This window comes from Biomphalaria glabrata, chromosome 5, assembly GCF_947242115.1.
Source record: "Biomphalaria glabrata chromosome 5, xgBioGlab47.1, whole genome shotgun sequence".
Lineage (NCBI taxonomy): Eukaryota > Metazoa > Mollusca > Gastropoda > Planorbidae > Biomphalaria > Biomphalaria glabrata.
Window position 1 is genome coordinate 28,715,751 of NC_074715.1, and position 13,223 is coordinate 28,728,973.

General features: G+C 36.1%; 1 protein-coding gene across 1 annotated transcript; it reads right to left on the reverse strand.

Moving 5' to 3' along the window:
- Nucleotides 1-479: 479 nt before the first annotated feature.
- LOC106064200 (uncharacterized) lies at nucleotides 480-9,011 on the reverse strand. The gene has a single exon (XM_013222702.2). The coding sequence runs from the start codon at nucleotides 8,678-8,680 to the stop codon at nucleotides 6,941-6,943; it is 1,740 nt and encodes a 579-aa protein (XP_013078156.1). The 5' UTR covers nucleotides 8,681-9,011; the 3' UTR covers nucleotides 480-6,940.
- Between the last annotated feature and the right edge of the window lie 4,212 nt (nucleotides 9,012-13,223).

Below are 13,223 nucleotides of genomic sequence, written 5' to 3' on the forward strand. Positions count from 1 at the left end.
AACCTTGCTTCTTTTCTAACTTCAATGGTGTGTAATTATATTTTACTGTAGGACACCTGCCAACTCTAACTTGCTACCTAATGTCCTGCAATCTTAAATTGAAAAAAAGAAGCTCAACATTCTGTGGTACCCCTTAGAGCTGCAATAATTATTTTATAAATACCGGCACTATTTATTAAGAACAACTTCATATGCCATTTCTTAAAGTACGGTAAATAATATCTCGACCTATGATGTGGACAGCAAGCCGCTCCCTGACCATAGATGTACGTTGTTGTATCATCTATTCATTCTGCAAGAAATCAAACCATTTCAAAGTTGACATCCGTTCATCGAAAAAATAGCAATAAATAATTTCTCAGATTCATAGGCAGGGAGAATACCCCTTTATGGTGGCATTAGAAATGAAGTGTAAATATATTCCTAGTTATTCCCCTTTTATTGTTAAAAATAACAAATCACAACAAAACAAGTTTGAATAAATTTTGTATATTTTTATTTACTAAAAAAAAAAAGTAGTATATAAAAAAAGACATGTTATATCAAAAACAATTTTTGTGTGGTAAAGAAAAACAACTAGTTTGTCATCTAATATAAAGTAAAAAAAAACAATGTCGTTTTTCTTTGATATGGTAATGCTTACAGTTGGCAGCTAAAAAAAAAACAATAACTGGTATCTAATGATGTTTCAAAACAAGAAACAAACTTGTAACATACAAAAGGTAACATAATTAAAAGTTGAGTAGGACATACTTCATAATCTAAATTGCTATCAATACAGTGCTTATCTATTCAAGTGTCTTACTACCAAGGATGTAATCTCATCCCTTCTATAAGAAGCAATAAACCATTAATGGAATATTATGGGATTGATTTCTGTTGTTCTATTGTCATACACTGTTTACATAGGCTAATACTACAAAGAAGTCTGACAAGCATTCATTGTAAGCTGACAAATTTAAATAAACAGAAATTATTCTGAGCATTTATTTGTATCAAGTTGTTAGATATAGATATATATAAATATATATGTAATATAAAGAATAATAGCATCTGAACCATTTTAAGTGTGCAAATTTTTTTTTCAAATATTTTTTTTATATTTTTTATAAAACATGACAACACTGTACACCATACAATGAAGCATTGAATTCATGACATCTGCAATGTATTGACCTTTGTGTAAAACCAATATATTTATAATTGATACAAGTGATAAGTCCATGTGTACATCATTCATGATTCAAGTTGGTCCCTGACACATCAGACATATAACAATCTTCACATGTCCACACTTCACTCAAGTGGAAAGAAAACAAAATGTAAACCTTTGAAATTTTAAGTGAAAAAAAAATTAAAAACACTGAAATTGATAGACATCTAGATTTATTTGTTAATTTTTCATATAATATTTGCTTGAAATCATATAGGATAGAAGAAGCTTATTACCACAAATATATATAAATATTTATATAAGTATATTTATATATTTGCTTTTTATATATAATTACAACAGTTCATATAAGGAAAAAAAAACAGCACAATTAGCAGTATTTCTACTTCTCTTCAAGGCAATGTTATCTGTATAGCTCTAACAAGATCAATTTGAAAGAAGAAAAATTTATACCAAAAAAAAAAAAAAAATGCATGATGGCTATAGGCTAATATAGGAAAAGGCTTATTCAAAGATGCATGATGTAGAAAGACTGACAAGAATTGTTTTATTATGGAATGGAATTTTTGTATTCTTTGTAATTCTAGAAAATAAACTTCAATGCAACAGTTCAATTTTTTTTTTATTGACGGAAAAACAGTAACAATTGAAACAGTAAAACAATCAATGAATGAATCAAGCAACTGCGTCAACATTACATCCAATAGGAAACAAAAGTGTGGCAGCATTTTATCATCTATAAAACAATAACAATTAATTTTGGGGGTGGGATGGGGGGATAAGAGTCATGATTTTTTAAATTTTGTTTTTGGAAAATAAAAAAATTGAGCAGACAAATTGTTTCAGAAACTTTTCACAATGTATTTATCTTTGAGCAGATTCTACATTTTTGTTTTTATTAAACACCTAACAATAACAAAAATAAAATTGAGTACGTTGTTTTCTGAGAAACACTTTTAGAAAAGGTTCAAGAAAAAATTGTTTGCATAAAAAAAAGATTATTGCATCAGTTGATAGAATCCAGAAAAAAGATAGAGTGAAAGAGATGCTGCTGAAAGATATACAAGATAGACAAACAACAAGAGAGAAGATCGAGAAGGACTGCAATGAAATTAAAGGATGATTTTTTTTTTCTTTTGTCAAAGTGAGAAAGACGCCAAAGGGCAGTGGTAGTCACAGATAGTTGTGACCAATTGGACTGTCCAGTTACTTCAGTCATTTCCTACTCCAAACATTCCAACTTTTCAAAATATATATAAAAAAAAAAAATAAAAAAAAAAAAACATGGATAGCAAATGGAATTCATATTTACAATCTATCATCTTTTTAAAAAAAAACAGAAGAAAGGCCAACTACTCAAAAGCATTGATTTCCATATCATACAGAATTCATGTATAATGTTTTTCACAAAAAGGTTTTTGATTATCATACTATCAAAAGAAAATGAAGATAAAAAAAGTTAACAAAATATCATAATAATAACAACAACAAATGATAATCTAAATTATGAACACAGGGTAACATGCACTGTTGGAAAACATCAGTATAGAAGGATTAGGAAGTGTATTGGTCCATTAAAAAAAACAGATAAACAACTATCATTAGAAGGCAGTAGATATGGAACATGTTTTTCTTTCACTAATCTTTCAGCACTTAATAGGTAACAGTCATAAACAAAAATTATTCTCATTAAAAGAAATATACAATTACACTGATCTGATCAAAACAATGAAGGTCAATACACTGATCTAGTCAATACACTGTTTCAATTCATTTATAATTATAGTCATTTAATGCCATAAGACACTACACAACAAAAAAAAATGCATTAAAATGTATAGTTAGCTGCCTGGGTGTATTAAGTGCAATAATAAGAGGAGGCAGAGGATTGCATAATTTTAAAGCCAAAAGGCTTTTTGATTGAGTAAAGAAACAATTAGCAAGCTACCACTGAAACATTAATACTGGACTCTGGACTTTAAAAAAAAAATCTTAAAAACGTTTACAAAATAACATTATTATTCATTATAATTATTATCAATATTATCATGATATATTATTAAAATAGAAATGAACGAACTAGATCTAGATGTGATATAGATATATTTTGATGTAATGTTTTACTCTACCTTTTTATTGAGATAATGCATTAAAAAAAACATTTTCTGTGGAGTTAATGAAGTCTTCCAGACAAGGAAATACAGTTAACATTTGACGCCTTTGTTATCATTTGTATTAATGACACAACCAGTTATCGTAAAAGCTCTGTACAGTTTTTACAAAAAGCAAAAGTTAAAAATGTTTATAAACATATTGAACATAGAAACTGAATTACATCTATTTACATTAAATAGACCAGTTGACTGGACTTTATCCGAAATCACAATTTTACCGCTCCGGGAAGGACAGTGGCCAAAAATATAAATATATTTATACTTCTCGGTAACCATTTCGGTGTGGGTTGGCGAAAAGAAAAAAGAAATCAAATCTTTCAGAATTTAGATTTGGCGTGTAACACCAAGAATACTGGCAAAAAGCGATGCATTATTTTTATTATGCCAAATTGGCTTTTTTTTTAATTCGGAAGCTCATTTGCTACATCGCTTGAAGCAAAAAAACACATTTGGCGAACTACGACCAATTTATCTTCTCCTTTTCTTAAATAGTTGTATCATTGTTTAGCACAGCCAATATTTAGTAGTTCATGTTTGTTATTGTCGTAATTACAGCAATGGAGCCGGTATTACGATGTCAATAACAACCTTCATCACAACAATTGAAACGCCAGAAAAGGGGGGTGGGGGGAGGAGACAGCAGGCATCTTATAAATTAATTTCCCTGAACGATATTTCCAATAAATTAGAACGTGATCGAAAACAAAGCAGAATCTAGATCTAGGTTTAGATGTCAATAAACTTTAAAAATAAAGTGTATTCTACGGCACTTCTGTTCCGATTCAAATTAATAATTTCTTATAAGTGTTTTTGAAAATTAAGTTTAGAATAAAAATATATATATAAATGATCTTAAATCACACAAGCGTTTATCTTTTAAATAATAATAAATAAAATAAATATTTATATCCAGATTTGATATGTCGCTAACCATCCAATGAAATGATAGAATCATGCGCAAGGCCTCGTTTCATGCAGAGGTGTTATCTCTATCTGACCCCTTTCATTTCAGCAGACGATATTCGACAGTCAAAGCTGCACGAGCCATGGGTATGTGAGTACCGTACTGTATTAGTACATCGCGCGTTGCTTTAATTCTACGCAGTTAGCACACGCGGCGCGGCAAAAGTAACTGCCACTTGACATTTTTTCCCCAAATTATTATCACACATAGATAAACACAGCTGCTGCATGTTTAAATAAAATATCACACGAATTTCTTTTTCTTATTCTTTTCGCTCAGCCCAACACCAGGGGGTTTTAAAATAGGAATTTAACTGTAAGCAAAAATAAATTGGTACCGTAATAACTGCCATTTGATGAATTTTTCTTAGATGTATATCTAATTTAAAAATTAGATTTCAAATTAATTTTAGATTGTATTTAAAATTTCTTCTGTGCTTTATATTTGGTCAGCCAAAGTCCACCCCAGACACGAATGTTAAAAAAAAAAAAAGAATAATCCCAGTCAACATAGGTCAGCTTTAAAAAATTACAACAGTAATAAAATTCATGTAATATTATTTTGTAAACATTTGAAGTTGTACAATTACAAGAATGACATTTCGTTGAATGCCAGATTTCAAAAGAATGACATTTACTTGCATGCCTGAAGATGTCATGCGGAATTGAGAGAAAAAGCAAGGCTGTCGCATTGGTTTTAGCATTCTGTGTGAAGGCAACGTACAGGCGTCGTTAGGGTATAAACAGTTTGGGGTCAAGATTTGGAAACAGGTATGAAGATAAACAACACTGGTCATAGCGTTGGTCAACTGACCCCCCCCCCCAGGTGTTTGTGGTGGGGTGTCAACTGACCCCTCATCTATTTTAGATGTGTGTCATCTGACCCTAGCTGTTTCCAGAATAAGGAATGTAAGTAAAACTGTCATGAAGTCAAGAACAAATTGTGCAAGAGGATAGCGTAGATAACGCATGGCAGTAGAATAGGAATATAATTATTGCATAAGGATTGTCAGTCGTACTTTTGATTCGAGTGTTCATCTAGGCTTAAAGGGAGATAATGTATGTAAAAACAAAAACAAAAAAATACATTTGTGAGAAACTACAAGAGTTGATGAACACAATACTGTGGGACTTGAATGTCGTGTGAGCGCAAGAGGGAAAAGAACTCATGCTCGCGGGATTTGCTATGTATGGGTGATGTAGCCGTGATGTATGGATGATGTAGCCGTGATGTATGTGTGATGTAGCCGTGATGTATGGATGATATGGCCGTGATGTATTGGTAGGTATGTAAATGAATGAGGATTGGATGACTGAATGAAACATGAATGATGAATGGATGGCTCAATGAAGCAAGAATGGTGAGGTGACTAAATGACTTGAATGATTATTGAGTGACTCAATGAAGCATAAATGATGATTGGATAACTGGATGAAAATTGTATAATGATTGAACGACTGAATGAAACACAAATGATGACTGAATGAAGCAAGAATAGTGTTAAGTGGATTACTGAGTGAAAATTGAATGATGGTTAAATGATTGAATGAAGAATGAATGATGACTGAGTGAAGAATGAATGATGACTGAATGAAGAATGAATGAGGACTGAATGACTGAATTAAACTTGATGACTGCTAATTAAATAAATCATGAAGGATGATAAGATGACTGCACTAGCTTGAATGATGATGATTGGATGACACATGAATGGTGATGCTATGAAGACTAGAGAAAAAAAAATTGACAACTAGAAAAAATAAAAATTGATTGCTGATAGATGATTGAATAAATAATGACTTGTGATTGTGGTTACTGTGAGATGAATGACAAACAACTAACGATACCATGAGTATGAACACTGAAATGATGGAGTTATGATGGAGGATATTTTAACGATTGGTAAATGAATGGCAATAGGATTCATGTTGAGTCACGTAGTCTGGAAGAGGATAGGATATTCAATGCTACATGTTACATTACTATGGACGGACTATACTGCTGGGGTTTGCTATCCAGGCGTTGGTCAGTCGGATATAAACTAGTTATGGATGGACAATAACTTATCTAGAGGTAGTGCATGACGGTACTGATAAACTGAATCAGTTCAATGAGTCGGACGGGTCCACTAAAAATGCATCCATTAAAAAATACTATAAATACGTAGGCAAGAAATCAATGTTTATAGCGGACTAGCCTTGGCAATAAATACGTAGCTAGATAGTGACTAGTTTAACTGACATGATGAAAGATGTTTACGTAGACTGATTTTGTGTGGTGTAGGATGACAACAAGTTAAAAAGTTAAATTAATAAACATCAAAGAAGTGGGTCAGTGTATGTGAGTGTGTGGTCGTTGTATTTTTTAAAAATGTTTATGTCTGTTGTTACTTCTCGTTGTATAGAATGGGTTTCAGTGTGTGTGTGTGTGTGTGTGTGTGTGACAGCAAAGAGAGACAGAGATGGAAATACAAAAAGTGTAGCTAGTTGGAGACTACATTGGCTGTAACCCAAACAGCATTGGTTAGAAGAAACAAAAAAAAAACAACATATTTACGTAGTTTTGTTTGAAATCAATCACATGTTAAGTTATAAACTATTGATCTTTATGAACAGTTTTGTTTCGGCTTTAAACAGTGGCTGGTCCTTCAGGCACACATGAAGCTAGGTCAGGGAGATAATCGCCCCCGTTGACCACAATGTTCATTAAATCAGACAAAAGATCATCATTGTTAAACGACATTGTTTCTCTGATGGAAACGGCGTCACCTCTGGGCAACACCTCGTCCAGAATGTCCGAGGACAACACGGGCAGTTGGGGCATTTCGTCCATATCCAGTGTGGCGGTGGGGCACGGGTGTGTCCCGGGCTCTGTTTTAACAGTGGCGCAGAAGTACTGATATTCCTGGGGCTCGGATTTCACAGCACTGAGGTCCCAGCGAACCTGGTGCTGATCAGCCTTGATGCTTTCAGCCAGCATGGAATGGATGACGTTGTTGTTGTTCTCCATGTGATAGCAGAGGTCGATGCTGGTTTTGTTCTCTTCAAAATTGAAACATGAGTCGCCCCTTGTAAAGCACATAACGTTCTCTGTAGGAGTGACCGGAGTGATGGGAGTGTGCGGCGAGTTTTCCGGTGTGTCAAACACGGACGAAGGCTTATTGTCAATGATCAGGTGGACAGCTGACGAGCTATCTGTAGACAGTCGTTGAAGTTTGGCGAATGGCGGTGATGCAAGCTCTCCGTGATTGTAGCTAGAAAGATCTGTCAGATCTATACCTGTCACTCTCTTGCCGATCTCCTTTTTAAGATCAGGGTCTATTTTGACTTGCATTTTAACTTGCAGTCTCTCTTTCAGGTGGGGGTCAAGACTTTGTCGAGCATCGACTATGTTGATGCCTCTTAGAGGGGGTGGCTGCACAGGTTCCACTTTTTTTCTTTTGTTACTTTTAGGCTTAGGTACCGGAGATGGTTTTTCTTCTGTCTTCTTGGGCTTCTTGCGAGGCTTATATTTGTAATCGGGGAACTCATAGCGATGAAAGTTAGTGAGGATCTCTTTTTCTCGTTCGTAATAGCCTTTTTCTTCTTCATCAAACTTTCTCCAGGCGGCCCCCAATTTGGTGCTGATGATGGCGTTGTGAAGCTGGGGAGAAATGTGAGAGATGAGTGTGCGACACTTCATTGACCAGATCATAAATGCGTTCATTGGTCTCTTTGGCGTAGTCTGACCTTCGGAGTCTTTCTTTTTCTCTTTCTTGCAGTTGGTGACCACAGTGTATCCTTTGCAGAGTTCTTCGGGCTTGACGTAGTTCCAACGAAAGTTAACACGAATTCTAGCCACTAAATTGATCAACATGTCCACTTTCTGTTCTGGGTTTTCTACAGAGTCAATGTTCAACAATTCCTCTCGAGTGTACTTGTCGCAAGGGCTGAGTTCTAGCAGGCGGTCAATTTTTTGTTCTAGTGTCCACGAATTGTCCACGGGGAACACGTCGTGTGGGGCGAATCTTTGGTTGACCAGTCTGCGGTCCTGCTCAAACATGTCATCATCAAAACTTGAGCATTTCTGAGGAGTGGACGCAACACTGGTGATGGGTGAGTCGCTGGTGTCGTGTTCAGCTGGGGATTCCACAGACTGGTTGTCCTGGAAGCCCAGCTCCATGTCCGAATGGTAAGTCTCGATGGAGGCCGGACTGTCCAAGTTCATATCAATGTTATTGGGAGGTTCATCTAACATGGTTGGTCGTGAATAGGAATCAAAGTCTAGCATCCCGAAAGAACTCGCCTGCTGAGACGCGGCCATGCTGTGGTAGTCTTGAAAGATCACTACCGATGATATCATTGGGTCTGCGTCGTTGCCGTAATCCATGACTGCGCAGATGGAGGTCACTTGGTTTCTATGTTTGAGTCACTGAGACGAAGGAGAGTTAAATGTCTGAGTCATCTAGATGACTGCACTGGTACACGGTTGACATAGCACTGATCCCACGCGTACGGATAGGTACGAACTTTTGAAACAAAACCAAAGTGTTGAATGAAAAGTTAAACAAATCACTAAAAAATCAATGCGCAGTTGTAAGATAGTATCCAGTGTTGCGAAAATTCCCAATAAGAACAGTTTCAAATACACATAGGCGCTAGAAATCAACACCAAACGTTTTCCTCTGTTTCTCATCAACTTCACAAAGTTACTAGTAAAAATACAGAATACCAAGTGTACTTCACTTTTTATATCGCCACGCCGTGGGAGGAGCTTAGCCTATCGTCTGCCCCGGCGCGAGATGTGCGGCGCGCGAGACGGAGCGTCTCGGTTCTGAAAGGGGGAAGGGAAGGTGTTTTTAGGAGCCTGTACTAGAGGGAAAGGGAGGGGGGAGGAAATTAGTGTCTGAAAGATATAGGGGAAGAGAGAGAGTGAGAGAGAGAACTGTCGGCTAGTATTAGTTTTAAAAGCTTGAAGACGAAATACAGATTGTTAACAACATGGTTGTTGTACACCTAGACTTATGTAAATATATTTGATGGTCAATCAAACATTTTAATAAACAAACAAAACTTAAACTAACAAAACATATGATTTCACTTTTGTAATTGATCTCTAGCATGTAGTCTACAAGTTAGATTGTAGTGTGTTCATTTTGGTATATTTATTGGGAGAAAGTGATGTCTATCAAAGACAATGGACATCATTTTGCATTTGAAACGAAACTATGTCAAGACCTAGTTGATGTTAACACTCACAACTTTTCACTTCACACGTTGAATGATTTCTTTCTTTGAAATACAAACAGTGGGTTATATTCTTTAGTGGGTTATATTCTTTAGTGGGTTATATTCTTTAGTGGGTTATATTCTTTCTCAGCTACCAAGTACTCTTTGCCCAACGCCTCTCTCTCTCTCTCTCTTTCTCTCTACTGTGTTTTCTCTCTGCTGACCAGGCCTTCAATAGTCTCCCCTAGTCAGCATTCTTTGATTGACAACACTAGGCCTCCTGGTACTAACTGCTGGACTGTGTGTGCTACTTTTAGTACTATGTAGGTCAACTTGAAGGCGTGGGTAGGGGAGCACTGTGTGGTGGAGTGAATAGAGAGGGGAGAGGACTGGTAAAGTGGGGGGAGGGTGGAAGTTAGTGGGGGTGGGGGGCAGATTATTCAAGGTGGGCCGCTGACCAAGGTGGTGTCTGTTTCTGGAAATGATGCGGATGTCGATTTATTCTCTCACAGTTTAAAAAAAAAATAAATGAAAAAGTTGAGTCTGAAGTTAAGTTGTATATAGAATAGATATAAAGATAATTCTGGTCCAGAAAGACAATAGATTAACTCCGATTAATTCCTGTACTGTTGTAGATTATTTCTCATCAGGTCGGACTGACTCTGCTGTAAGTAACGAGACTTAGCGACAGAATACTTTTGTCTATCGGGCTAACAGATAGAGCAGCTTTCTATTCGTATGTACATCTAATGAAGAGTTTCACACATTGCGCGATAATTAGAAAACTTTTTCTTTTTGGTGTATCACGTTCTAAAATAGAGAACTACTGATAAGCGAACTAGTTGATTACTCATATAATAGTTTGTTGTTGTTGTTTTCAGCCGAATTTGTTTAGCTCTTGGGCTAGTAGCAGAAATATCTTGAATAGTTCATCGACAACAACGATCTTTGAATAGGACGTCATTGACATTGTTTTTTCCGATTCATTTAAAAATCTTAACACTTTCCATTTTCTTACATTTTTGTTTGGTAAAAAAAAATCAAAAGTGTAAACAAAGACTTAAAGAGCAGATTTTTGGGGAAAAAAATTTAGTGCAAAAAAAAAAAAAACAACAACAGAGGAAGATTAGAAAAGAGATACGTCAAACTGTTGACACTAAAATAATGTCAACTCTGCGGCCTATATTTTACAAAGTTTTATTGGTCGAAAGTTGCTATCGCCTCGTTATGGAAGCACTCGAACCCAAGATCTTCATAGCTTTTGCCTTTTAACAACTTGACCACACAGATAACATTGGAATAGGCATAATCAGGTATGACCTTTCGAACAGCTATCACACTTTTGTTTTATGGCCTCTTACCTCATCATGAGGGCCTGGAGTCGCAGCTTTGGACAACATAGTTCAACGTTTCTCAAACTGTGAGGTGTGCTGACAAGGTTTTTATAAATAAAAAAAAAACTTTAGTGTCTAACATATTTGTAAAAAAATCCGTACTTTAGTTTTAATCAAGTAAAAACGACATTCAAAAAGAATACTTTTTTTGTTTAGTTCGGGACATCAGCACAAAGCTTGATTCAAACATTCTGTTGAGGAAGACATTTTATTGCATCTTCTCCAACGCGATTCTATCGACTGACAGGCACACAGAATTTGATTGCCACAAATTTGTTTCCTGCCTATATGAATGAATGAGATACAGATTCCTTAGATTTTAGATTTGAACTAAAGACATTTACAATAACTTTGAAGTCTAACGAGGATGCCACAGTGGCTCCTGAATTTAACGAGGGTCTCCCTAGCCGGAGGGGGGAAAGAGATGGGCGGGCGGAGGGATGAATACATGGTGTTCTTTCGCTCGTGTCAAATGGATGCAGACGACTTGGCACGTGACTGTCTGTCGTAGTTAGCGTCCTTGAGGGTGAATCATCAGGAAAAGTGCTCCTCCTGGTGCCGGACACGAGGTTCTGGTCCGCGAACTTTTAAAAATCTTTGCTTCGGTTTAGAATTACTCATTAGCTAGGTCCTAGTTAAAATTTATAGAAAAAAAAATTGGGCATTACTCTTTTAATATTTGGGTAAAGGACAGCTATGAGGAAGTCGCGTTCAATTATTTTCCTGCTATTGTTTCTTTATATCAATATCTTTATCTTTTTGTTTCAATCCGTTTTACATACGACTATGGGTATAGGGTTAACAGCTGGACTCTTCCATACTGACACCTCGAGGTTTTGGGTCTGGTAACTGTACAGTCTATATCAGTAAGTGCACTAAAGGTATCTACTATGTATCTCTTGTTAAGTTTTGCTGTTTGAAGTTTGAACACACACACATATGCATATATCTGTTTACCCATGTTTGGACTTAAAAATGTTGCATGTATATTACATGATGACTGTAACTATGTTAAAGCACAGTAATTTTCTTCTCATCATGTTGGACTGTACAATTGATCGATTTCATAATTGTGTTTGTGTGTGTATGTGTTTAAAAAGGTTACTTATGTACAAATATTATACAAATAATAAGATATGGCTATAAGTAAATCTATAATAAAATGTACAAGTCAGTTCTTCCCATTTACAATATTAACTGCCCTCTCTCTCTCTCTCTCTCTCTCTCTCTCTCTCTCTCTCACACACACACACACACACACATCCTAATTTCTGCTATATTTAGATTTGCGGGAAACTAGAATCTGAATGTTCGCCTGGTCGTATGCTACGCGCTTCGACTTAACACTCCGATGGTCTGAGCTTCAAACCCAGCATGCTTCCCTCCACTGCCGTGAGATTTGGTCTAGGATGTATTCATCTTATTCTTTTTTACCTCTCTCTTCTTTCTCTCTGTTTCTTCCTTTTCTCCTATCTCTTCCCTCTCTCCCTCCTCACATTCTCCTCTCTCTATACCTCCATCTCATTATCTCATTTCGTTCTTCTGTTTCTTAAACAAACCCAGAAACAAAACAAAAAAATTCCCCATGTCATTCACACAATCTATCACTTTTTGTTGGTTCACAACGAATACAGTCTGCACCCTTCTCTCCCCGCCGCCCCGGGCGTCACTTCATCTTAGAGGACCAAAGATCAATATTCGCTCCCTAGACCAGGTCAACTCCTGAGGCTCGGCGCGTGCGGGAAAGACGACAGCACGTGCGCCAGTAGACTAAATGTATAGTTGACAGTTCCTCGGGATCAGCGGTTGCCAAACTGTTCTACAGGAGTCTCTATGTGCATGTCGCTGAACTGTAGGATTGCTTCTGTGTATCTCTAAACGATGTCTTTACATGTGTCTATATGTGGCTTCTCGTAATGTCTCTATTTCAAAATGTCTGTCTCTCAACTATATGCATGTGTCTAGATGTGTCTCTAAACCATTTCTCAATGTAGCTTGAAGTAGATCTATATGTGTGTAAAGAGTTTCAGGTCCATATTCCTATACATTCAATTGTGTCCACGCCTGTAAATGTTGTCTTAGATTTCTTTAGGAGTGAAAATGTTCATCAGGAAAAAAAGACGGCTGAGAAAACATTGACAGATATAATATAGTTACAAACGTAATAGACTTACAATACAAACAACAACAACAAAGTGAGAACCTGTATTAGAAACCAGTTTACCATCTTTTCAAGCATTACATTTCCATTCACATTTCTTTCACCTATTTCCTCCTTTTTTGTTTCCAACGGTCTCCCATTCGAAGTGG